A 21,190-nucleotide genomic window follows, 5' to 3' on the forward strand; every position below is an offset into this window, starting at 1 on the left:
TCATCTTTCTGAAACCAGAGCTGCATTTAATTTTAAATGACACCTTGTTTGTGGGTGTGACCAACGGCTTCAGCTTCATCACCACACACTTTGGCCCATTGGTCTGAAGTGGCTCTGCTACCATAAAAAGGGCGGGCTTTTCTGCTGAGCAAGCACTTCACACTCTATATACCCTGTTTAATCTTTTCTGTTAGGGACTTTGCTGTGTCTCCCCCCCCTTCCTCGCTCATCTCCGTCAGGTTCAGTGTGCGAGTCTCTTTCTTCCTGCAGCTCGGCTTCTTTCACTCTGGTAGGAAAAACGATGCACTGAGCCACACTCAGGGCTGGTTAGCAGGTGGGAATTTGGTTTGGCAGGTGTGACCTCTGACCCCTTAAGTTTAGAGGTAGGACCAGGGGAGCAGCTGAACCGTGAAATCAATGCTGGACGTTCGTGTTTGTTCATGATTTGGAAGTAAATTTGTCGTTTTGGTCTTTTATTTTGATGGGGTTCTCAGGAAGTGTCATTAAGCTGATATAGGGATTGGTGAATTGTTGTTGGAATTTGGAGGTTTGATATTCAAAAAGATAAAAAAAAAAATTTGGGGATATTTTACCTCTAAATCTCACATTCAAAAAAATATTATAATATTAAAAAGCTAACACTTTATATAAGACCCACAACATAATTCAGCTAATTATCACAACAATGGAAAGAAAATCCTCCTGAAAACATTCAGATATTTGTTATTCCAAATGTATTTGTTCATACTGTATATTTTTGAAATAATCAGGCGAATTTCATGTTTTGCATGTTCAGACTCATCAATTATCTGTTTGGAAACTATTAATTAACACTTGGTTTTTCCTTTGAAATTTGATTCTCTAGTGAGAATTGATTTTTCTGTCATTATTTTGTTCTGTTTGTGGCTTTAGTTGGATATTTTTGTGGACACTAGTGTTAATTAGCTGTCTTGGGGCAACTGTTTGAGCTTGACCATCCAACCCCACTCGTCCCAAATTAGCTGGTTTGTGATCGCTGGCGTCCTTTTCCATGATAATAAAAAGTGTCGTGTTTCGGGTCAAAGGGGCGCAGGTTGATAACGTTGGTGGGGGGGGGGGGGGGGGGAGGCAGTCGAGCTGCTGGACAGAGTCGGTGTGTTTTATATAAAACCTGTCCTGTCTCAGGTTTGACTCACAAGTGTTTTCTGTCTCGAACAGGGTGTGAAGATCCAAAACAGCCAACATGTCTGAGTGAGTACCTTCTTCTTTTTCCTCTTCTTCATCCTAGAAGCATCCAAGATTTAATCTTATCATAACCTGACTATTTGTTTCATCGCGCTGCTTTAAAATAACTTCATTCTTAACAAGATATTTTAGTTAAATCTGGTGTCTCTACTTCCAGGATGAGTGATTGATTGATCAGGAAAGAGTTCAGCATCATTGACCTTGTGGGTCTGAATTAAAATCCAATCACAACCATTTTATAGATTTAGTAAGTTTAAGAAGCTAACAATTGTTTTGGAGGATTAGAAACCATCGGTTTGTCAGAAACATCAATTTAATTTGATTTAATTACAGTGGCAAGTGTGAGATTTCTTGCTTTTATGCACACTTGTTGGTTTCCAGAGTAACTTCCTGCTTATATCTCTCAAATTAATCTTCACTTAATATTTGAAACCTACGTTTGTTGCCAGATCTCCTATCCTATAAATACTGTCGTTGCAACTCGAAGCCATGAGGAAACTATGAGTCTCTTAAAATAAACTGTTAGAAAACTTGGATCAAAGGTTTAATCATTTTAATGTTGTAAATCCATCCTTATCAACTTCAACCAACACAACGCCAACATGCATTCAGGTGTAGTGTTTTAAGGCGTAAAAAAACTATTCAAACAATAAAGCGCTCTCTCTCTCTATTCATTTATTAGAGGCACCAAGTATCACATGAAAAGACATAAAAAGTGTTAAAAGCATAGAAAATGATGGAATAAAAATGAAATAAAAGCAACTGAAGAGTAAACAATTCATCAGCTGATTAACAATTAGCATGTTAGCATTAATGTTTGAGTTTGACAGAAGTCCATCTCTATTTTCTGACTGTATAAATGTAAAACTAAAGAGTGGGACACTCAATGATTCATCCTGGAGGAAACATTGTTGTTGTTGTTATTGTCTGTTCAAGACAAAGAGTTGAGGAGATGATGAGATGTTTCTCTCTGGGTCTTTGAGCTGAAGTTAAACTGATGTGAACACATGCGAGCTCAGAGGATGACCGACAGTTTAAAGGTCGACCTTTAGCCTCAGATGTCGACTTGGCCGAAGTTAATGAAATAATAACGTATCAGTGATTTCAGTCTCCTGGAGTCAGATCTTTTACTGGCAGCTTGTGAGTTAAGCTTAGCTTAGCTTATTTTAGCTTAGCATAAAGAATGAAAACAGAGGGAAACACAGCAAAACACATCATATATTGTTTATTTAATCTGCACAAAATCAAAGCGTGAAAAACATTTGTTTTTCACTTTTGGGAAATGTCTCCGGACGGAGCTCGGCTCCCCCTGTTTCCAGTCCTTATGCTAAGCTAAGCTAACAAACTGCTGCTTTAGTATATTCGACATAAAAATCTGTAGATGTTTTAAAAACAAAAAAAGTATTTTCAAAACTTTTCCTTTAAGAAAACAAAGATTTTCTCTGATGAATCATCTTCATCCGTCCTGATATGAACTTTAAATATTTGTGTCACAGTAAGAAGATGACATCCAGCCGCAAGCATCATCTGAAGGTGAGTGCTTCTCGTCAGAGCCTTTGTTGGCAAAGTCACCGTCAAAGAGTTGGAGAAATGTTTATTTTACATGGAAATGTTTGTTTTCTTCTTCTCGCTGCAGAGTTTGATGCTGCAGATCGCGGCCGGCTGGATCGAGCAGGAGAAGAAGGACATCGCAGCCGCCAAGGTGGCCTACCTGGCCGAGACCTGCCCCAAGCCCACAATCAGCGGAGACCAGGCCGCCCTCATGGTGAGACAGGGACATTAGCTGTTAGCCATTAGCTGTTAGCTTCTATTTTGTGCTAAATCTCAGCTAAAAATTTGCAATTTTTAATCCCAGAAAGTGAAATCTATTTTATCTCACTGGGGTGTAGAAGGTGTTTTACATCTGAGGGTCAGGGCTTCATTAAAAAAAGGGAAATCAGCTTCTCATGGTGGAATGAGAATTGGTCTGCAATAAAAGTGGGAATAGATTAAGTTAAAATGAAGAAGTGGATCTGTCAACTCTGACTCATAAAATAGGTGTCAATAAAACAGACAAACCAGACAGAAGTATTGAAATCTGTTCGTAAAAACACTCATAACGAGGAAAAGTTCAAAAATGACAAGTACTGGCAGCAAAATGTATTTTAAGTATAGCTAACAACTAAAAGTATAGCTGCTGCGCAGCGATGGGTCGGGTCCGGGCTATCTGTTGGCAAATTTAGGCAAATTCTGAGCAACAAACAGGAGAATAGGAAGACAGGACAGTTGACCTTATAATGTTCAATTTGCATCAGTTCAGGATTGAACCCGCAACTTCTAGAACCAAAGACCATTGTCTATCGCACTGAACTAATTGGCAAGTAGCAGTTCAACAGTGGCTTCACAAATTGTGTAAGCCATTCACTGTCGTGCAGGCAGATTTGAAGCCACTGTAAAAAGAAAATTCAGTTTTTGAGGTAAGATTCTATTCTATATATTTTGTACATTTGTTTCACAAAGACCATCTGGTATTTTAATGTGTTATCATCAACTCCTTGGGTTTTGAACCCACATCCTCTGACACCAAGAACCAGCTCCTAACTCACTGAGCTAATTGTCTGGAAGTGCATTGAGGTGTGTGTCTTCTCAAATAGACTCAGGGTCTCAGAGACGAGGCAGCAGTTGTCAAGGCAGATTTCAAAAATTGTCAGAATGTCAGAAACAGCAGCCAGGACCCTAAATATCTAATGCTGATATATGCAAACAACAATTTTCAATTGTAAATAAAATCATCTCAAAAGTGCAATAGAAAATACAAACTCCTCCGAAACAAATGAAACGATGACTCCCATGTGAAATATAACAGCTGAGGGAGTGTGTTAAACATGTTTACACCCTTGTTTGTTTGTTTGTTTGGCAACAGGAAATCTGCAAGAAGATCCATGCTTCCCTCGACAAGATCGATGAGGCGAGGTACGACGCCGAGTCCAAGGTGACGAAGGCCGACAAAGAGGTGAGACACAGGAGGGGAGGTGTTTGTTACAGCTTTGTAGTTCATCATGACGCATGCTGGGAAAATTAATTAAAAGTATCCAGACTTGTTGTGTATAAATACATTAACACAACAAATTTGTTTTGGACTGATTCTCCTCCTTCCAGATCGATGACCTGAAGATGAAGGTGGTGGAGCTGGCCGGAGTGAAGAAGCCCGCCCTGAAGAAGGTGCGCATGTCTGCCGACGCCATGTTGCAGGCCCTGCTGGGAGGCAAGCACAAGGTGACCATGGACCTGAGGTCCAACCTGAAGCAGGTCAAGAAGGAGGTCAAGGAGGAGGTGAGGAGTTGCTTTCTTATTCATTTCAATCTTTCTCCTTCATCGTCACGTCGGTGCTTTGACGCCTTCATTCGTCCTTCAGCCTACAGAGGCCGTTGGCGACTGGCGTAAGAACATTGAGGACAAAGCCGACAGGAAGAAGATGTTCGAGACCTCCTAAAGACTTTCAAACTCAACCCGCCCCTTTCACTTCCTGTGGGCTGCCACATCTCACCCCTCTGTCACATCTGGCCCTTTTTCATGGAATTGGAAAAACTTGTGCAATTAAATTTCTTTTTTTTGGAATAAGGCAATGCTGTCACACTCCATTTTTATTTAATCCGTACACACATTTTAAAGACTTCATTTTAAAGCAGAAGTAAGCGATCCGGTCGTTTTGGCTAATGCTGCGTTCCAGGTAGGCTTCTGAAACCGTAAATTATAGCTTCAAGTCACAACTTACGACTTTGTAGCGTTTCAGGCAACCCACTCGTGTTTTTCCGACCTGTTTTACCTGTGAAAGTGCACTATAACGGCCACTCGTATCTTCCGACCCATGAACTCGTACCAGATCGAACTGGTACGACTTCACAGGTCGGAAAAACACGAGTTACGAGTTTCCTTGAACGCACCATAACAGTCCTCGTCCCTACGTCGCCACATTCACGGCGTCCCTTGGCTGCACACACAGCCCTGCATGCCGTTCTCTCTCCTCATTGGATAAAAACTGTAGGATACGATAAATGTTTTCTCCTCGGCTCAGAGCAGAGCAGAGTGACTGACAGACCCGTGTTTCGGTCCAAACACTCTATGTAAGTGATTGCTGTCGGAAGATATAACTATTTAAGTCTTATATTAACACAAATATATCACTTACTTCTGCTTTAATCTTTTAGTTTTATTTACTTTAAACCAGATCTTTATCTAAGATAAAATCTTTGACAGAAATAGAAACTTCCCAATCTGGAGCTGTTTACATTAAGAATAACTCTTTAAACGTGCAGTATATTGATCTCCAGGTGAACTGAGTGCTGTGTTGGCCCTGAGCCACCAGAGGTCAGCAGAGAGCCTTCTGCCCTCTCTACTTTCTGCTGGTTTTTCCTCCTGCACATCGTCTCTCTGTAGTTTCAGACACAAATCAAAATAACAAATATTTTGATAAAATCACATTGGTAATCCTTGGGTTCATGTTGTCATCACATTTAATGATTGTCGCAGCAACATGAAGTTCAACAAACGGGTGAGTAACGACTTCCTCTTTTTGTCTTTGTCTTCTGTTTTGTTTTGTTTTCAGTTTCAGTTTTCAGTTTTAAAATCTTTACTGTATACTGAGTTTTTCATCATTCAAGTTGTGAAGTTTCATGACGTTAAATCATTTTAGACGCCTTCCTCTCTAAACCCAAGGTGACATATTTGGTATCTTTTGAAAACTGAAAATTAAATTTATGAAGATTTACAAGTGAGAGATTCAGAATTTTCTTTTTTCCAGTGAGTTCTGCTGATTGACTAAAGGTGTGCACCGTTAATCAATTAAATATGACTGAATAGAAAGAGAAAAAGAGATAATATTTCCCTCCAGGTTTAGTGTCAGTTTGGGCGTCTTCATCTCCACAAAACCAGGTTTGTGTTAAAGCTCCTTCAAAATAAAGGTAGATGTTTGTGTTGAAGCTCCATACTGTATAAAGGTAGATCAGAGCATCGTCTCTTCTGATTGGCTCATTGACCTGATGAAAACAGACAGTTTTTGCCTCTTAATATCACAAATATATGGTCTTACAGATCAGCACATGAAGCAAAACACAGAAGAGTAAGATATTGAACCTTAAAACAGCTTGTTGAAACGAAATGTTCTCGTCAGCTCTAATCTTTCCTCCTGTCTCACTTTTTCCCCCCAGCCTCTAGAAGTGATGGAGGATGAAATCCACTCCTGGGTTTGAAAGTTCGGGGTCAACTGAGGCTGAGCCAGGTAAGTGAGTCTGCAGTGAGGAAATGTTAACGTGCAAATGTCCAGTTTGATTTGTTTGACTGTGGCTTCTGCAGCGTCATCTTTCTGAAACCAGAGCTGCACTTAATTTTAAATGACACCTTGTTTGTGGGCGTGACCGACGGTTTCAGCTTCATCACCACACACTCTGCTTGCTGGGCCCTGATAAGCCACTTGTGTAAAGAGACACTTGTGAGTGTGTGTGAGCGTTAATCATGTCGCACAATCGCTTCAACCGTGAGGGAGGGAACGCGGTTACGTACCCGTCCAAGGAGGCGACTTCGACTTTGACTTCCTGTGGCAGAAATTTACGATGTTCCTCGGAGAGCCGTGGTATTTCTGGAGCCTGCCGGCCCATTGGTCTGAAGTGGCTCTGCTACCATAAAGAGGGCGGGCTTTTCTGCTGAGTGAGCACTTCACACTCTATATACCCTGTTTAATCTTTTCTGTTAGGGACTTGGCAGTGTCTCCCCCCCCTTCCTCGCTCGTCTCCGTCAGGTTCAGTAGGTGCGAGTCTCTTTCTTCCTGCAGCTCGGCTTCTTTCTCTCTGGTAGGAAAAACAATGCACTGAGCCACACTCAGGTCTGGTTAGCAGGTGGGAATTTGGTTTATATCCACCCACATACACTCACAGAGGTGATTTTTTTTTCAGTGTTTGTTACAGAGGCTTGCTGCAGGTGTGACCTCTGACCCCTTAAGTTTAGAGGTAGGACCAGGGGAGCAGCTGAACCGTGAAATCAATGCTGGACGTTCATGTTTGTTCACGATTTGGAGGCTAATTTGTCGTTTTGGTCTTTTATTTTGACGGGGTTCTCAGGAAGTGTCATTAAGCTGATATAGTGATTGGTGAATTGTTGTTGGAATTTGGAGGTTTGATATTCAAAAAAGATTCAAAAAAATACATTTGGCAAATATTTGGGGATATTTTACCTCTAAATCTCACGTGTAATTTCTGAACACATTCAAGAAATATTATAATATTAAAAAGCTACCACTTTATATTAGACCCGCAACATAATTCAGCTAATTATCACAACAATGGAAAGAAAATCCTCGAGAAAACATCCAGATATTTGTTATTCCAAATGTATTTGTTCATATATTTTTAAACTAATAAGGCGAATTTCATGTTTTGCATGTTCATACTCATCAATTATCTTTTTGGAAACTATTAATTAACATTTTACATGAAAATGACCTGTAAAATCAAAGACTGTGTCAGAGCTTTGGTTCTTTCGGAGTGAGAATTGATTTCTCTGTCATTATCTTGTTCTGTTTGTGGCTTTAGCTGGACATTTTGTGGACAGGACACTAGTGTTAATTAGCCATCTTGTTATCCAGGGATGAATTTATAGTTATGTTAATAATCCCACACGAGGAGCTTGTAGTTTTCCACTTGTCATTCTTCTTTTAAACGTTTTTATTTGCCTCTGTTTTTAAAGTGTGAGGATGTTTTTTTAGAGTGTGAGATTCTGTATATTGTGTTATGGTGCTGGGGGGGGGGGGTTGTGGACACCCCCGCCGTCCGTTTGCATGCCTGCAGGATGTCAGATTTGCTGTTAACGCCTCTCGCTGCGTGCTTTGAGCCACATTTGGTTCCTCAGCTGGAGACGTGTTCGTGCTCAGATCTTTGCTTTGCTCCAGGACATTAAATACTAGGCACAATGTCTTGGGGGGGGGGGGGTCAGAGGAGGAGGAGGAGGGGTGGGGGGGTGAGTTGGGGCAACTGTTTGAGCTTGAGCATCCGACCCCACCCGTCCCAAATTAGCTGGTTTGTGATCGCTGGCGTCCTTTTCCATGATAGTAAAAAGTGTCGTGTTTCGGGTCAATGGGGCGCAGGTTGATAACGTTGGTGGAGGGGGGGGGGGGGGGGGGGGGGGGCAGTCGAGCTGCTGGACAGAGTCGGTGTGTTTTATGTAAAACCTGTCCAGTCTCAGGTTTGACTCACAAGTGTTTTCTGTCTCGAACAGGGTGTGAAGATCCAAAGCAGCCAACATGTCTGAGTGAGTACCTTCTTCTTTTTCCTTATCCTAGAAGCATCCAAGATTTAATCTGGTCATAACCTGACTATTTGTTTTATTGTGCTGCTTTAAAACAGCTTTAGGCTATTCTTAACAAGATATTTTATTTAGACACAATCTGGTGTCTCTACTTCCAGGATGAGTGATTGACAGATCAGGAAAGAGTTCAGCATCATTGACCTTGTGGGTCTGAATTAAAATCAAATCACAACCATCCTATAGATTTAGTAAGTGTAAGAAGCTTGTTTTGGAGGATTAGACACCATCAGTTTTTTAATTTTAATTTGATTTAATTAGCCTACAGTAGGAAGTGTGAGATTTCTTGCTTTTGTGTAAACTTGTTGGTTTCCAGAGTAACTTCCTGCTTTAATCTCTCAAATTAATCTTCACTTGATATTTGAAACCTACTTTTGTTGCCAGATCTGCTTTAAAAAAAAAAAAAGTGTTTACTGTGGTAATTATCTTAAATTTATGACCATGAGCATCAACGCCTTTGATCCTATAAATACTGTCGTTGCAACTCGAAGCCATGAGGAAACTATGAGTCTCTTAAAATAAACTGTTAGAAAACTTGGATCAAAGGTTTAATCATTTTAATGTTGTAAATCCATCCTTGTCAACTTCAACCAACACAACGCCAACATGCATTCAGGTGTAGTGTTTTAAGATGTAAAAAACTATACAAACGTAGCGCTCTCTCTCTATATTCATTTATTAGAGGCACCAAGTATCACATGATAAAAAGTGTTAAAAGCATAGAAAATGATGGAATAAAAGCAACCGAAGAGTAAACATTCATCAGCTGATTAACAATTAGCATGTTAGCATTAATGTTTGAGTCTGACAGAAGTCCATCTCTATTTTCTGACTGAATAAATGTAAAACTAAAGAGTGGGACACTCAATGATTTACCTAGAGGAAACGTTGTTGTTATTGTCTGTTCAAGACAAAGAGTTGAGGGGGTGATGAGATATTTCTCTCGGGATCATCCCTATGTATTTTTTAGAAAAAGGGTCCTATGTTCCCCACTTTTTTCCAAAAGGACCCGGGGAACATGCAATTTTTGGTCCCATACCTGGAAGTGCAGTTGTGACTTTGCAGATTTTTGCCTATTTCTGAATGAGAGTTGAGTTGTGACTTTGAGCGAGAAGTGGAATTGTCCCATTGGTTGGGTTTAGGCAATGAAGAAAGGAGTTGGTTAAGTTTAGTATAGAGGCTAAACAGGCCAGATAGATAGAGAGAGTCCAGATAAGTAGGGAGAGCCCATCGACCAGCAACAGCAGGGAACATAGGACCCCTTCTCTGGGTCTTTGAGCTGAAGTTAAACTGATGTGAACACATGCGAGCTCAGAGGATGACCGACAGTTTAAAGGTCGACCTTTAGCCTCAGATGACAGCGGCGTGGGAGGTGTCGCTGGCAGGTGTGGGGGGGGGGGGGCACGTTAACGCAGACAGACGGGAAGCATGTAGCATATAGCATACCTCCATCAATCTGCCTCGACTTGGCCGAAGTTAATGACATAATAAGGTATCAGTGATTTCAGTCTCCTGGAGTCAGATTAGTCTCTTAAGTGTTGATAGATCTTTTACCAGCAGCTTGTGAGTTTAGCTTAGCTTAGCTTATCTTAGCTTAGCTTAGCATAAAGAATGAAAACAGAGGGAAACACAGCAAAACACATCATACATTGTTGATTTAATCTGCACAAAATCAAAGCGTGAAAAACATTTGTTTTTCACTTTTAGGAAATGTCTCCGGACGGAGCTGGGCTAACTGTTTCCCCCTGTTTCCAGTACTTATGCTAAGCTAAGCTAACAAACTGCTGCTTTAGTATATAAGACATGAAAAATCTGTAGATTCAGTGTTTTAAATACAAAAAAAGTATTTTCAAAACTATTCCTTTAAGAAAACAATGATCTTCTCTGATGAATCGTCTTCATCCGTCCTGATATGAAATTTAAATATTTGTTTTTACACAGAAAGAAGATGACATCCAGCCGCAGGCATCATCTGAAGGTGAGTGCTTCTCCTTCGTTGGCAGCACCAAAGTGTCGGAGACATGTTTATTTTACATGGAAATGTTTATTTTCTCCTTCTTCTCCTCGCTGCAGAGTTTGATGCTGCAGATCGCGGCCGGCTGGATCGAGCAGGAGAAGAAGGACATCATAGCAGCCAAGGAGGCCTACATGGCCGAAACCTGCCCCAAGCCCGACGCCAGCGGAGACCAGGCCGCCCTCATGGTGAGAGAAGGGTCATTTGCCGTTAGCTTCTATTTTGTGCTAAATCTCAGCTAAAAATTGACAATTTTTAATCCCAGAAAGTGAAATATATTTTATCTCACTGTGGTGTAGAAGGTGTTTTACATCTGAGGGTCAGGGCTTCAGCTTCTCATGGTGGAATGAGAATTGGTCTGCAATAAAAGTGGGAATAGATTAAGTTAAAATGAAGAAGTGGATCTGTCAACTCTGACTCATAAAATAGGTGTTAATAAAACAGACAAACCAGACAGAAGTATTGAAATCTGTTCATAAAAACACTCATAACGAGGAAAAGTAAAAAAAAAAAAGAAAAGTACTGGCAGCAAAATGTATTTTAAGTATAACAACTAAAAATATATAATGTTGATATATGCAAACAACAATTTTCAGTTGTGAATAAAATCATCTCAAAAGTGCAATAGAAAATACAAACTCCTCCGAAACGAGGTGGAATTGCAGAGTTTACATGAGTCAGATGTGAAATGTAGCAGCTGAGGGAGTGTGTTAAACATGTTTACACCTTTGTTTGTTTGTTTGTCAACAGGAATTCTGCAAGAAGCTCCATGCTGCCATCGACAAGCTCGATGAGGCGAGGTACGACGCCGAGTCCAAGGTGACGAAGGCCGACAAAGAGGTGAGACACAGGAGGGGAGGAGGTGTTTGTTACAGCTTTGTGATTCATCATGACGTCAGAGATTGAGACTTAAAGCGATAGTAGCATTTTTTTAAAGTGGGGTTCTACTAATAGCCCCTAAGTACTTTAATTGCAGTGGAAGACTCTCTGCACTCCCGTTAGCAACGCCAGACCATAGCCCTGCCCAGAGATTTACAACATACAGTGTTGTGAACAGACCCAAAGAAACGGCCTATTTTCGCGGCCTAAAAGAGGTTTTACCTGAAAAAAAAATACACAGTTCCATTGTTCGCTATAATATAATTTTTTCCAGCCCCTCAAAGTGCAGGAAAAACGCAGTTTTTATTTGGACCAAACCAACTGCTGATTGGCTGGTTAGGTCCAAATAAAAACTGCGTTTTTCCTGCACTTTGAAGGGCTGGAAAAAATTATATATATTATTTCAAGTAAAACCTCTTTTAGGCAGTGAAAATAGGCCGTTTCTTTGGGTCTGTTCACAACACTGTATGTTGTAAATCTCTGGGCAGGGCTATGGGCTGGCGTTGCTAACGGGAGGAGTGTAGAGAGTCTTCTACTGCAATTAAAGTACTTAGGGGCTATTTGTAGATCATACAACCCCACTTAAAAAAAATGCTACTACCCTTTAAATTATCTCAATGCATGCTGGGAAAATAAATTAAAAGTATCCAGACTTGTTTTCCTGCATGTTTTTCTCTTGTGTATTAACACAACAACATTAACACAACAAATTTGTTTTGGACTGATTCTCGTCCTGCAGATCGAGGACCTGAAGATGAAGGTGGTGGAGCTGGCCGGAGTGAAGAAGCCCGCCCTGAAGAAGGTGCGCATGTCGGCCGACGCCATGCTGCAGGCCCTGCTGGGAGGCAAGCACAAGGTGACCATGGACCTGAGGTCCAACCTGAAGCAGGTCAAGAAGGAGGTCAAGGAGGAGGTGAGTGTCCGGCTTTGTTTCTTTTTTGTATTGTATTATTTGAACTAAGATGAAGTGTGATGATGATGATTTAAATTGACATGCCCGAAATAAACAAATTGATTGATTGATTGATTGATTGATTGATTGATTGATTGATTGATTGATTGATTGATTGATTGATTGATTGATTGATTGATTGATTGATCGGTTTAATATTGTTGTTTTCCTGATCAAACAGAAACATCTGTGAAGTGTCCTGATGTTAAACTCTAATCAACACATTTGTTTTCAGATCTGTGGAAGATTATAATCTGTGAGGAATAGAAAAATAGATCTAATATAAAGTACATTAGTGTTTTATAATAATGATAATGATGATATTCATCGCTCAGGATAACAAGTGCTTCACACAAGGAAGCAAAGTATAAAATCACATATAATCTCAACAAATGGAGAACTGATCAGTCAGAGTCAAGTCATTTTTAAAACAACTAAGCTAATATTAAAAAGGAAATAAAGAAACAATTCATAAAATGTCCCAAAAAAGTAAACGGACCAGAATACAATGGAAAGATAATGATGAGAAAAAATAGAAAAAGAGGAAAATGAAATGGATAAACACGTTATTTTCTTGATTTGATTCTGATAATTCACACTAATTAATCTCTAGATCAGTCAGAATTTCACATGAGCACACGAACGCACCAGACACACATGAAATTAAAAAAGGCCATAAAGTCATAATGATTTTTTTTTCCTAATCTCTGCTGCTGCATAAACAAAACTTGAATCTGTGGAATTTGATAAAGATTTTTTTTTTTTTTTTTTAAGTTTGAATCCAGAAATCATTCAGAGGAAGTTGAAATAAATTCACTTCACTGGTGATTTTCAAACTTGTCTTTGTATTTACACTATTAACTCTCATTTAGAGCAGCTTTATGGGCTCTTTGCACAGCTCCACTACTTCCTGAACTTAATGCTGCTCCTTTGTTTCCTGTCTTACATTATTGGACAAACTGATAAATCCAGGTGTGTCTGAGTGGTCACAATGGTCAGACACACCTGGATTCATCAGTTTGTCCAATAATGTAAGACGGGAAACAAAGGAGCAGCATTAAGTTCAGGAAGTAGTGGAGTTGTGCAAAGAGCCCATTTGCCCTCAGACGCAAAGACAAAACATAGAAAGACGTAGTGTGGACCAAAATCTGCAATATCCTGTAAAATAATGATGGGAGTAGCATTAATAGAGCAAAAAAAAGAACTGTAGGTCAACAATAGTGAAATAAAAGACTGTGGTTTAAATGTACATGACTTTATACTGAAGTGAAATGAATGGAAACAGAAAGAAAACAATAGAAAAGAGTCGATACAAAGACATATTGTTGCAGCACTGTTTGTGTGTTGTGTTAATGTGTGTTTGTGTCCTTGTGTCTTCAGGCTACAGAGGCCGGTGACTGGCGTAAGAACATTGAGGACAAAGCTGACAGGAAGAAGATGTTCGAGACTTCCTAAACCTCCTGGACCGACGAGGAAGACCGTGGGGAGACGTCTCCGTCCGAGGTCTGAGTGACTGAATGTGTCTCTGAGTCCCAGCGGGACCAACAGGGACGAGGGTTTAGACACTTTTCCTTTTCTTTTCCTTTCTTTTGTTATTTTTTTTTCTTCTTTTTTTTTTTTTTGATCCCGTCGGCCTGAGACTGAACTGAAACAAACAGTAGAAACCATCTGACAGAGAAACACAAGCTCGACATGTGCAGAGTTTCATGGAGTCATTAGAAATAAATGTTTTGAAATAAGGATTAATTTGTTTGCCACTTTTATCTGTGTTTTTAATCATTCTTGATTTTTTGCTTTTCCCAGATCACACGACATCAAACTGACACTAAAAAAAAACAACAACAACATGACACACACTGAGATGATCAGTCTTTACACGTTAAACCAGTTACTGTATTTAAGACAAACTCTGATCTGTTTAATTTGAATTAACTAGAAAATAGAACAGAGAAGTCATCAGAAAACCTTTAGATGGAGTTGAAAGCTTCACAAGAACCTGATAAGAAAAGCTTGAGTTTAGTCAAACTGACTTTAAATAATCATAAGTTTTATCTTTAAAGTGAAATTATGAAAAATAATGTTAATAGAGAAAGACAATTCAATATGAAAGATCCAAATATCAGTGTCACTGAGCCTCAAACTTCCTGTTTTCTTAAAAGAAATGAAAAAATATAATTATATTTTAAATGGTTTTGTTGTTGGCACCAATATCCTGAAAGGAGATGTTAATTTGACGGAAAATATTCAGTGATAAAACAACAAAATGGAAATAAAAACTGTAAAATATCAATAAATAATATTTCAAAGGGGGAGATAAATGATAAATAATAATATGACATGTACAATTAGATGCTTAAATGTGACAAAAGTAGCAGAAATGTTAATTTTAGTAGTTAGCTTAGCTTAGCTTAGTTTATTTTAGCTTAGCTTAGCATAAAGACTGGAAGCAGGGGGCCACAACATGATGTCACCATTTATCTACCGGTATGTGTCCGTAAACACTGAACTGTCTTTAACTTCAGAAAGTTCATGGTGAAACAGCTGCTTTGTGTTTTTATCTCTTAAAAACTGGAAAAGAAAATAAGAAAAGGTTGTTTGAACAAGTGTAACTGAGACGACATGTAGGTCAAACTCACAACTTTATTTTTGTCTAGTAATGTATAAAATGGATCAAACTGAGACGGTGCAGAGCGTAAATTCACTGTATTTGGTTTTTATTGATGATATTTCTTTTAAAAACCTAAATCAAAGCTGCTTTACTGTACTTGGACAATCAGAGAGTGTGTGTGTGTGTGTGTCTTTCAGCTTCTGAGCTTCCTTTACATCCTGTTAAACTCCCCCCATATACAGTGAATCTGCATTTTTAAGCCTTCAGATGATCAGCGTGAGGTGGTCTCACCAGGGAGGGCGGTTAGCAGAGCGGGGCTGGGCCGGGTGTATTTCAGGAGCTCGCCGGCCCATTGGTCTGTCCGAGAATCCACTTCCATAAAGAGGATCTGGGCATTTTGCTGAGGCATCACTGCCCACCATATATACCCTATTTCATTTTTCACTGTCTGTGGCTTTGGCAGTGTCTCCTTTTCTTCCACCCAGTGTGTCTTGTCCTCTTCTTCATCCTCCTCTCAATAGGTGAGACCTTTTCCTTATTTTATTTATTGTTTTTTTTTTTTTTCCATCTCCTCTCTGAGAGCAGCATCTTCTTTTTATTTACTGACCACATCAATCAATCCTACCAACAAGAATCTACATTTAAAAACAGCAACAACAGATCACAGTCGTTTCGGTTCCTTCACATTTGACCCGTCCTGACATCTTGATCTCAGTTCGTCCACGTTTTGTCGCTCACATTTGACCTTTTCCTTGTCAGACTGAATTTACGACGTTGAAGTTCAGCTCCTGCTCCGTTGTGTTTTATGGTCCTAAGATGTTCGGTGGTTAGGATCTGTTTGTAAAACCTGGCAAGTGGAGGAAAAGTCTTAAACCTGTCTCAGCTCTCAGCTGCTGAATTATTGATCTGAAATGTCGTAATGTTTTTTTTTTCTCTGAGCAGCTGTTTTAATAAGAGTGAGACACAGTGGTTAGTGGGTTTGATTTAACATCTTTTTGTTGTATTGGAATCTGAAATCCTTTAGAATTTGTGCATTTTTGAGGATGTTTTTTTTTAGCTTATTGGCTGGAATATTTTACTTTTCAACACATAATGGACAAACTCTATGACTCTGCAGTGCTTAATTAACCTTTTGATTAACATGAATTTCAGTTTTATGGTGTTATTTATGGATTAATAAGTCTTTAAGTTAATTTAGCTGCATCTATTTGCACATTTGAAATATTTTCTTGGCTATTGTTCATTATAATACAGTGTCCCTGGGTTTAAAATGTGAATACAGGTCAAGTCAGAATGAAAAATTGAAAAATTGAAATTGAAAAATGTTCTTCTAAAATCCAGAATAACTCAAGTTTAAACATTTTACTCTTGACTTTATTAAAAAAAGAAGAAGAACTTTGATTCGGTTTTGCCATTTAAAGTCATTTCCAGACGTCCAGGATGGACTTGACTTGATGATGATATTTCACCGAGGAATTTTTTCTTCCAAATTAACCCTTCACGCTCGAAACTGTGGAGGTGCGACAGCGACACTCGATCCCCGAGCCTCCCAGTTTAGTTCAGTCGACGTCGCTGCTCTTCAGCTGTGGCCTCAGATCACGTTACGGCACAAATAAATTTCTCCCCCGTCCATCCATCCATCAGAGCGGCAGAACATGCTGATCTCAGAGAATCCACACCGATACCGAGTGACTGCAGCATTCAGCAGAGGTCACAAATCACTCAGTCTGCTCTCGTCTGTTTCTTCTGCTTCTTCTTCTTCTCGCAGGTGGTGAACCACAAAAGCCGCGAAGATGTCTGAGTAAGTCTGAGCAGCGGCAGCATGATCCCATCCACTGCACATGGAGAATTTCTCTGTTTACAAGCACAAAGTCATTATTTACTCTTAAGATATTTTTCTGCACACAACAAGTTTGCGTTTTCTTATAATCCTAAAACTAGAGCATAGAAATCTGCTTTATTCCATCACACTGATTCAACACTGCTTTTTTCTTGGAGACAAATGTTTAATTTCACAATGAATGATTTGTATAAAAAACTTCCTCCCAAACAGGAAAAAGATGACCTCCAGCCGCAGGCATCACCTCAAGGTAAACAGCCTTGTCATCAAATCCCACAAAGATTTGCTGAGCTCCATATAAAAGCTTTGTATGTTGAAGTAAACAACACTGACCTGGTGTTTGTTGTTGCTGCTGCTGCTGCAGAGTGTGATCCTGCAGATCGCTCTGAGCTGGCTGGAGCAGGAGAAGAAGGATCTGGTCGTAGCCAAGCAGAACTACATGGCCGAGCACTGTCCCTCCCCAGACGCCTCTGGAGACCAGGCTGCTCTCATGGTGAGAGGAGAAAAGGAGCATCAGTGTTTGTTTCCCTGGAGAACAGAGAGAGAGAGAGCAGCAGCCATTTTTGGAGGAACTTTGATTTTCTTTTTGATTTGTAGGTTTATGAAGTGAAACACAGGCTGAGACTGATTCAATGAGACTTACAAAACAACTTGACCCAGTTCCACAACGCTGATCTGACCCATATATAATAAATAATATATAGTTGTAAGATGTGACCTCCTCATCTGGATAGTATGTCCAGATGTGGAAGGCTCAGGTCGAGGATGCAGACAGACATTAGGCCAGAAGTTTCATTTTGCTACCGTCACAGCTCAACCTGCAAAATCCAGGCTAATTATATTTTCAGTGGTGATATTCAGTATTCAATATAATCATCAATATGTAAATTCAATTCAACAAAAAAGTCATTTATACTTTATTAAACTAATATTTAAAACTTAGCAGCACTATTGGAAACTGATTCAGTTCAAAAAGACTTATGAAAGGTACATTTTTATCATTCTGCATTGATTAAAAATTTATATTTAAATGGATGGTCATATATTGATTTTAGCTAGAATCAACACAGAAGTAGGTCCAATATGTGTTTGGCCAAGCTTAGTGAAAAATGTGGAAGCACCTGAAAACTGGAAGCTACCGTGGTTTCAATTAAAAACAAAAAACAGATCCAGACCATTAAATAAGGCAAAGTAAGGCAGCTTTATTTATATAGCGCATTTCATACCAAGGGGCAACTCAATGTGCTTTAGATAAAAAGAAAAAAATGTAACTGTGAGAATTGGAAAAAAAAACAAACATGAAAACATACAATTTAAAAAAAATTTAAATAAAACCGAAAATAGTAAAAACTGGATACATTAAACATACATTTAAAAGCAAGAAAAAAAATAATAAAAGAAAGTACAGGTAAAAGAGAGAAAAATATATAATAAAATAAAACTAGACTAAAATAGAGCATAAAATATGAGTTGAAAGTAACCATCTTTGATAAATTAGACTTGAAGCTAGTTAGCTAACTAGTTAGCCTGAACTTGAGGCTGCTGCTTGCGTATCTTAGCTAACCACAGACAGGATATGTGGAGCATTGAAGTAGCATTTAAACTAGCTCACGAGGTTAGCATTGTTAGCACAGAGGTTTGGCAACATTAACGTCATGCATTTCTTCACATATCAGTAGAACATTTTGTGTATTTGTATCTTTATACATCACAGCAACATGACATCTGTGTTTGTTTGTCAACAGGAACTCTGCAAGAAGATCCACGGTATCATCGACAAGATCGATGAGGAGAGGTACGACGCTGAGTCCAAGGTGCAGAAGGCCGACAAAGAGGTAACTGATGTCGTCTAAAATAAACTTCTCATCACCGACTGAGGGACGGAGAGCTGAGACTAAAACCCTGTCCCCGTCCCAGATTGAAGACCTGAAGATCAAGGTGGTGGACCTGATTGGAGTGAAGAAACCAGCCCTGAAGAAGGTCCGTATGTCGGCCGACACCATGCTGCAGGCCCTGCTCGGCTCCAAACACAAGGTGACCATGGACCTGAGGTCCAACCTGAAGCAGGTGAAGAAGGAGGTCAAGGAGGAGGTGAGTGTCCGGCTTTGTTTCTTCTTTTTTTTACCTACATATTTTTAGCTGGAGGCTTCTTCCTTATAAGAAAAGTAGGTTGAAGGTCAAGTCACGATCTCTGGATCTCCGGTTTGAATTTCATCTGTAGATACAGTTGACTGGATTTTGATCAGTCCAGTAGTAGTTTGAAGATGTCATTGTTTTCTTTCCTAATAATAATTTCAAAATCATCCACATAAAAAGAAACTTCTTATCAGATGGACATCTGTGGTCTAATGTCATCTTGTCACATTGATTCTGCTGAATGCTATTAATATATTAAATTTTATATAGTCCAATCAATCACATGTTAACGATGACAAAACAAAAAAACAATGATAATAATATATATTTTTAAATGCATTATTAATATAATATATAATAATATTAATATAATATTAATATTCTAAAACAATTAATATTATGATGCATGACAAATGTAATGTTTACCATGCATCAAACTATGTAATACTAATACACAGTCTAAATGCTAATAATAATGATTATTTTATCTGTTTATTTATATTTTGTTTGTTCAACATTGATTTGTGTAAATACTATTTGAATTCCAAAAATGCTGGAACCAGCTCATAAGATATGTGTATTTTCTTTTTATCTGGTTAAAAAATGAAATGAGGCTTTAACAACAACTGACCGATGTTGTCTCCTCTGCAGCCGACAGAAGCCGTTGGCGACTGGCGTAAGAACATTGAGGATAAGGCTGACAGGAAGAAGATGTTCGAGACCTCCTAAACGTTGCCGCTGCTGTTTGTTTCTTTTCTGTTTCTATGAACTCCACGTGTCTTATATATTCTGTATGTTGGTGGAACCAGGCGGTCGGTTTATGGTTGAACAGCAGGTTAGCAACAGTGTCTGTCTGAGAGGAGTCGCGCTGCAGGAGAGTCGAGGTATCTGAAGGTTGTTTTGGTTTTTTTTCTTCTCCTTCGTCTTCTTCTTCTTCTTCTCTCTTTTGCACTTTGTTCTGTACGGAGGGAAGAGGAGGAGTGTGGAGAGGTTCTGCAGGTTCACACACCAACACACAACAGCTTCAAGTCTTAAACTCCACACATCCAGGAAAACATCCACACAAACTGAACCATGTCAAATAAAACCAATAAAGTCAACTGTGGAAGAAAAAGTGTTTGTTTGTTTTTTTGTCTATTTTCCTCTATATGAGCTTATACAGAAATATTATTATAAAGGTAGATGTTTATATTAAAGCTCCATACAGTATAAAGGTAGATGTTTGTGTTAAAGCGCCATACAGTATAAAGGTAGATGTTTGTGTTAAAGCTCCATACTGTATAAAAGTAGATGTTTGTGTTAAAGCTCCATACTGTATAAAAGTAGATGTTTGTGTTAAAGCTCCATACAGTATAAAGGTAGATGTCCATGTGTAGTGTGATTATAAAGCAGCTCTAAGTTCTATATTAATACTGTGAAAGTATCAAAGCCTCAGTCCACAGAGAAATGCACACAGCCTGTATTCAGAAACTGAGCCTTAAAACCAGCCGTCAGGACTTCCTGTCACTTTGTGATGTCACAACGAAGCCCCACCCCATCACCGCCTGGACCCATCATCCGACACAATGTAGGAATTGGTTTCTCTAGGTGTTCTATTCTGAAATCTGCTCTATTTTTATTGGATCAACTAAAAAAAAAAAGTCAGTAAAGAGTCTAAAAAATATTGACATATACCTGTGTAATGTGTCCTCAATGTTAAACATCCTTGTATATTTATAGTAGCTACTAAGAGCTGTAAACTGAAATTAGTGTAATCAATTAAGAGCACTTTACTTAGACTTAAGGAAATTAGTTTCAAAACCCATTTTATTATTTGTATTTTATTATTAGGGTTTTGTACATTATGTCAGGAAACCCACCAACCCTAACCCTATTACAATATCCCACCTCAGTGTCTTAATTATTTTTATATTGATGCAAGTACATGAAAAACATAGTTTGTGGGTATGATGCTAACATCAATAGCATCAATATTTTGTATATTTAATGGGAAATTTAAACTTAAAACTTTATAATTTCTACATGCTGCTGTCTGATTGATCTAATTATTGATCATAGGGACGTTATTAGTTTCTCTCTGTTAAAACAGTGTGTCCTCACTTTATATAGAGGTTTCAGCTGTCAGTGGTTTGGTTGACTCATGCACCAGGAGTTACATGTATTAATGTTACATCAATGTACAATGTTTCTCTTAAAAATAAATAA

The 21,190-nt window shown here is 38.9% G+C and overlaps 3 protein-coding genes across 6 annotated transcripts; all 3 read left to right on the forward strand.

The window, feature by feature from the left end:
* Nucleotides 1-98: 98 nt before the first annotated feature.
* On the forward strand, nucleotides 99-8,502 carry LOC146986124 (troponin I, fast skeletal muscle-like). Of its 2 annotated transcripts, none has more exons than XM_085779745.1 (8): nucleotides 99-289; nucleotides 1,198-1,230; nucleotides 2,721-2,757; nucleotides 2,861-2,989; nucleotides 4,127-4,216; nucleotides 4,363-4,536; nucleotides 4,619-6,481; nucleotides 8,470-8,502. In XM_085779745.1, exons 2-7 carry the CDS (start codon nucleotides 1,223-1,225, stop codon nucleotides 4,694-4,696), a joined length of 516 nt encoding a protein of 171 aa, XP_085635871.1. In that variant the 5' UTR covers nucleotides 99-289; nucleotides 1,198-1,222; the 3' UTR covers nucleotides 4,697-6,481; nucleotides 8,470-8,502. The 2 variants fall into 2 exon arrangements, with proteins under 2 accessions (XP_085635871.1, XP_085635872.1); XM_085779746.1 differs by having other exon boundaries at nucleotides 211-334.
* Nucleotides 6,467-14,143, forward strand: LOC146986125 (troponin I, fast skeletal muscle-like). Of its 3 annotated transcripts, none has more exons than XM_085779755.1 (7): nucleotides 6,467-6,481; nucleotides 8,470-8,502; nucleotides 10,498-10,534; nucleotides 10,630-10,758; nucleotides 11,321-11,410; nucleotides 12,189-12,362; nucleotides 13,782-14,143. In XM_085779755.1, exons 2-7 carry the CDS (start codon nucleotides 8,495-8,497, stop codon nucleotides 13,854-13,856), a joined length of 513 nt encoding a protein of 170 aa, XP_085635881.1. In that variant the 5' UTR covers nucleotides 6,467-6,481; nucleotides 8,470-8,494; the 3' UTR covers nucleotides 13,857-14,143. The 3 variants fall into 3 exon arrangements, with proteins under 3 accessions (XP_085635881.1, XP_085635879.1, XP_085635880.1); XM_085779753.1 differs by lacking the exon at nucleotides 6,467-6,481 and adding an exon at nucleotides 6,862-7,006; XM_085779754.1 differs by lacking the exon at nucleotides 6,467-6,481 and adding an exon at nucleotides 6,947-7,049.
* A 1,316-nt stretch (nucleotides 14,144-15,459) lies between these two features.
* Nucleotides 15,460-20,099, forward strand: LOC146986126 (troponin I, fast skeletal muscle-like). The gene is made up of 7 exons (XM_085779752.1): nucleotides 15,460-15,530; nucleotides 16,778-16,810; nucleotides 17,063-17,099; nucleotides 17,214-17,342; nucleotides 18,595-18,684; nucleotides 18,767-18,940; nucleotides 19,637-20,099. Exons 2-7 carry the CDS (start codon nucleotides 16,803-16,805, stop codon nucleotides 19,712-19,714), a joined length of 516 nt encoding a protein of 171 aa, XP_085635878.1. The 5' UTR covers nucleotides 15,460-15,530; nucleotides 16,778-16,802; the 3' UTR covers nucleotides 19,715-20,099.
* Nucleotides 20,100-21,190: the final 1,091 nt, after the last annotated feature.

Source organism: Trachurus japonicus, chromosome 6 (assembly GCF_045865225.1).
Source record: "Trachurus japonicus isolate A0001 chromosome 6, Traja_1.0".
NCBI classification, from domain to species: domain Eukaryota; kingdom Metazoa; phylum Chordata; class Actinopteri; order Carangiformes; family Carangidae; genus Trachurus; species Trachurus japonicus.

What these genes read in the sequence shown, in the direction of transcription:
- LOC146986124 (XM_085779745.1), top strand. An exon ending in GCCGCAAGCATCATCTGAAG is followed by an intron (nt 2,758 to 2,860) that starts GTGAGTGCTTCT and finishes TTCTCGCTGCAG; the next exon opens with AGTTTGATGCTGCAGATCGC. An exon ending in AGAAGGAGGTCAAGGAGGAG is followed by an intron (nt 4,537 to 4,618) that starts GTGAGGAGTTGC and finishes TTCGTCCTTCAG; the next exon opens with CCTACAGAGGCCGTTGGCGA.
- LOC146986125 (XM_085779755.1), top strand. An exon ending in GCCGCAGGCATCATCTGAAG is followed by an intron (nt 10,535 to 10,629) that starts GTGAGTGCTTCT and finishes TCCTCGCTGCAG; the next exon opens with AGTTTGATGCTGCAGATCGC. An exon ending in GAGACCAGGCCGCCCTCATG is followed by an intron (nt 10,759 to 11,320) that starts GTGAGAGAAGGG and finishes GTTTGTCAACAG; the next exon opens with GAATTCTGCAAGAAGCTCCA.
- LOC146986126 (XM_085779752.1), top strand. An exon ending in GAGACCAGGCTGCTCTCATG is followed by an intron (nt 17,343 to 18,594) that starts GTGAGAGGAGAA and finishes GTTTGTCAACAG; the next exon opens with GAACTCTGCAAGAAGATCCA. An exon ending in AGAAGGAGGTCAAGGAGGAG is followed by an intron (nt 18,941 to 19,636) that starts GTGAGTGTCCGG and finishes TCTCCTCTGCAG; the next exon opens with CCGACAGAAGCCGTTGGCGA.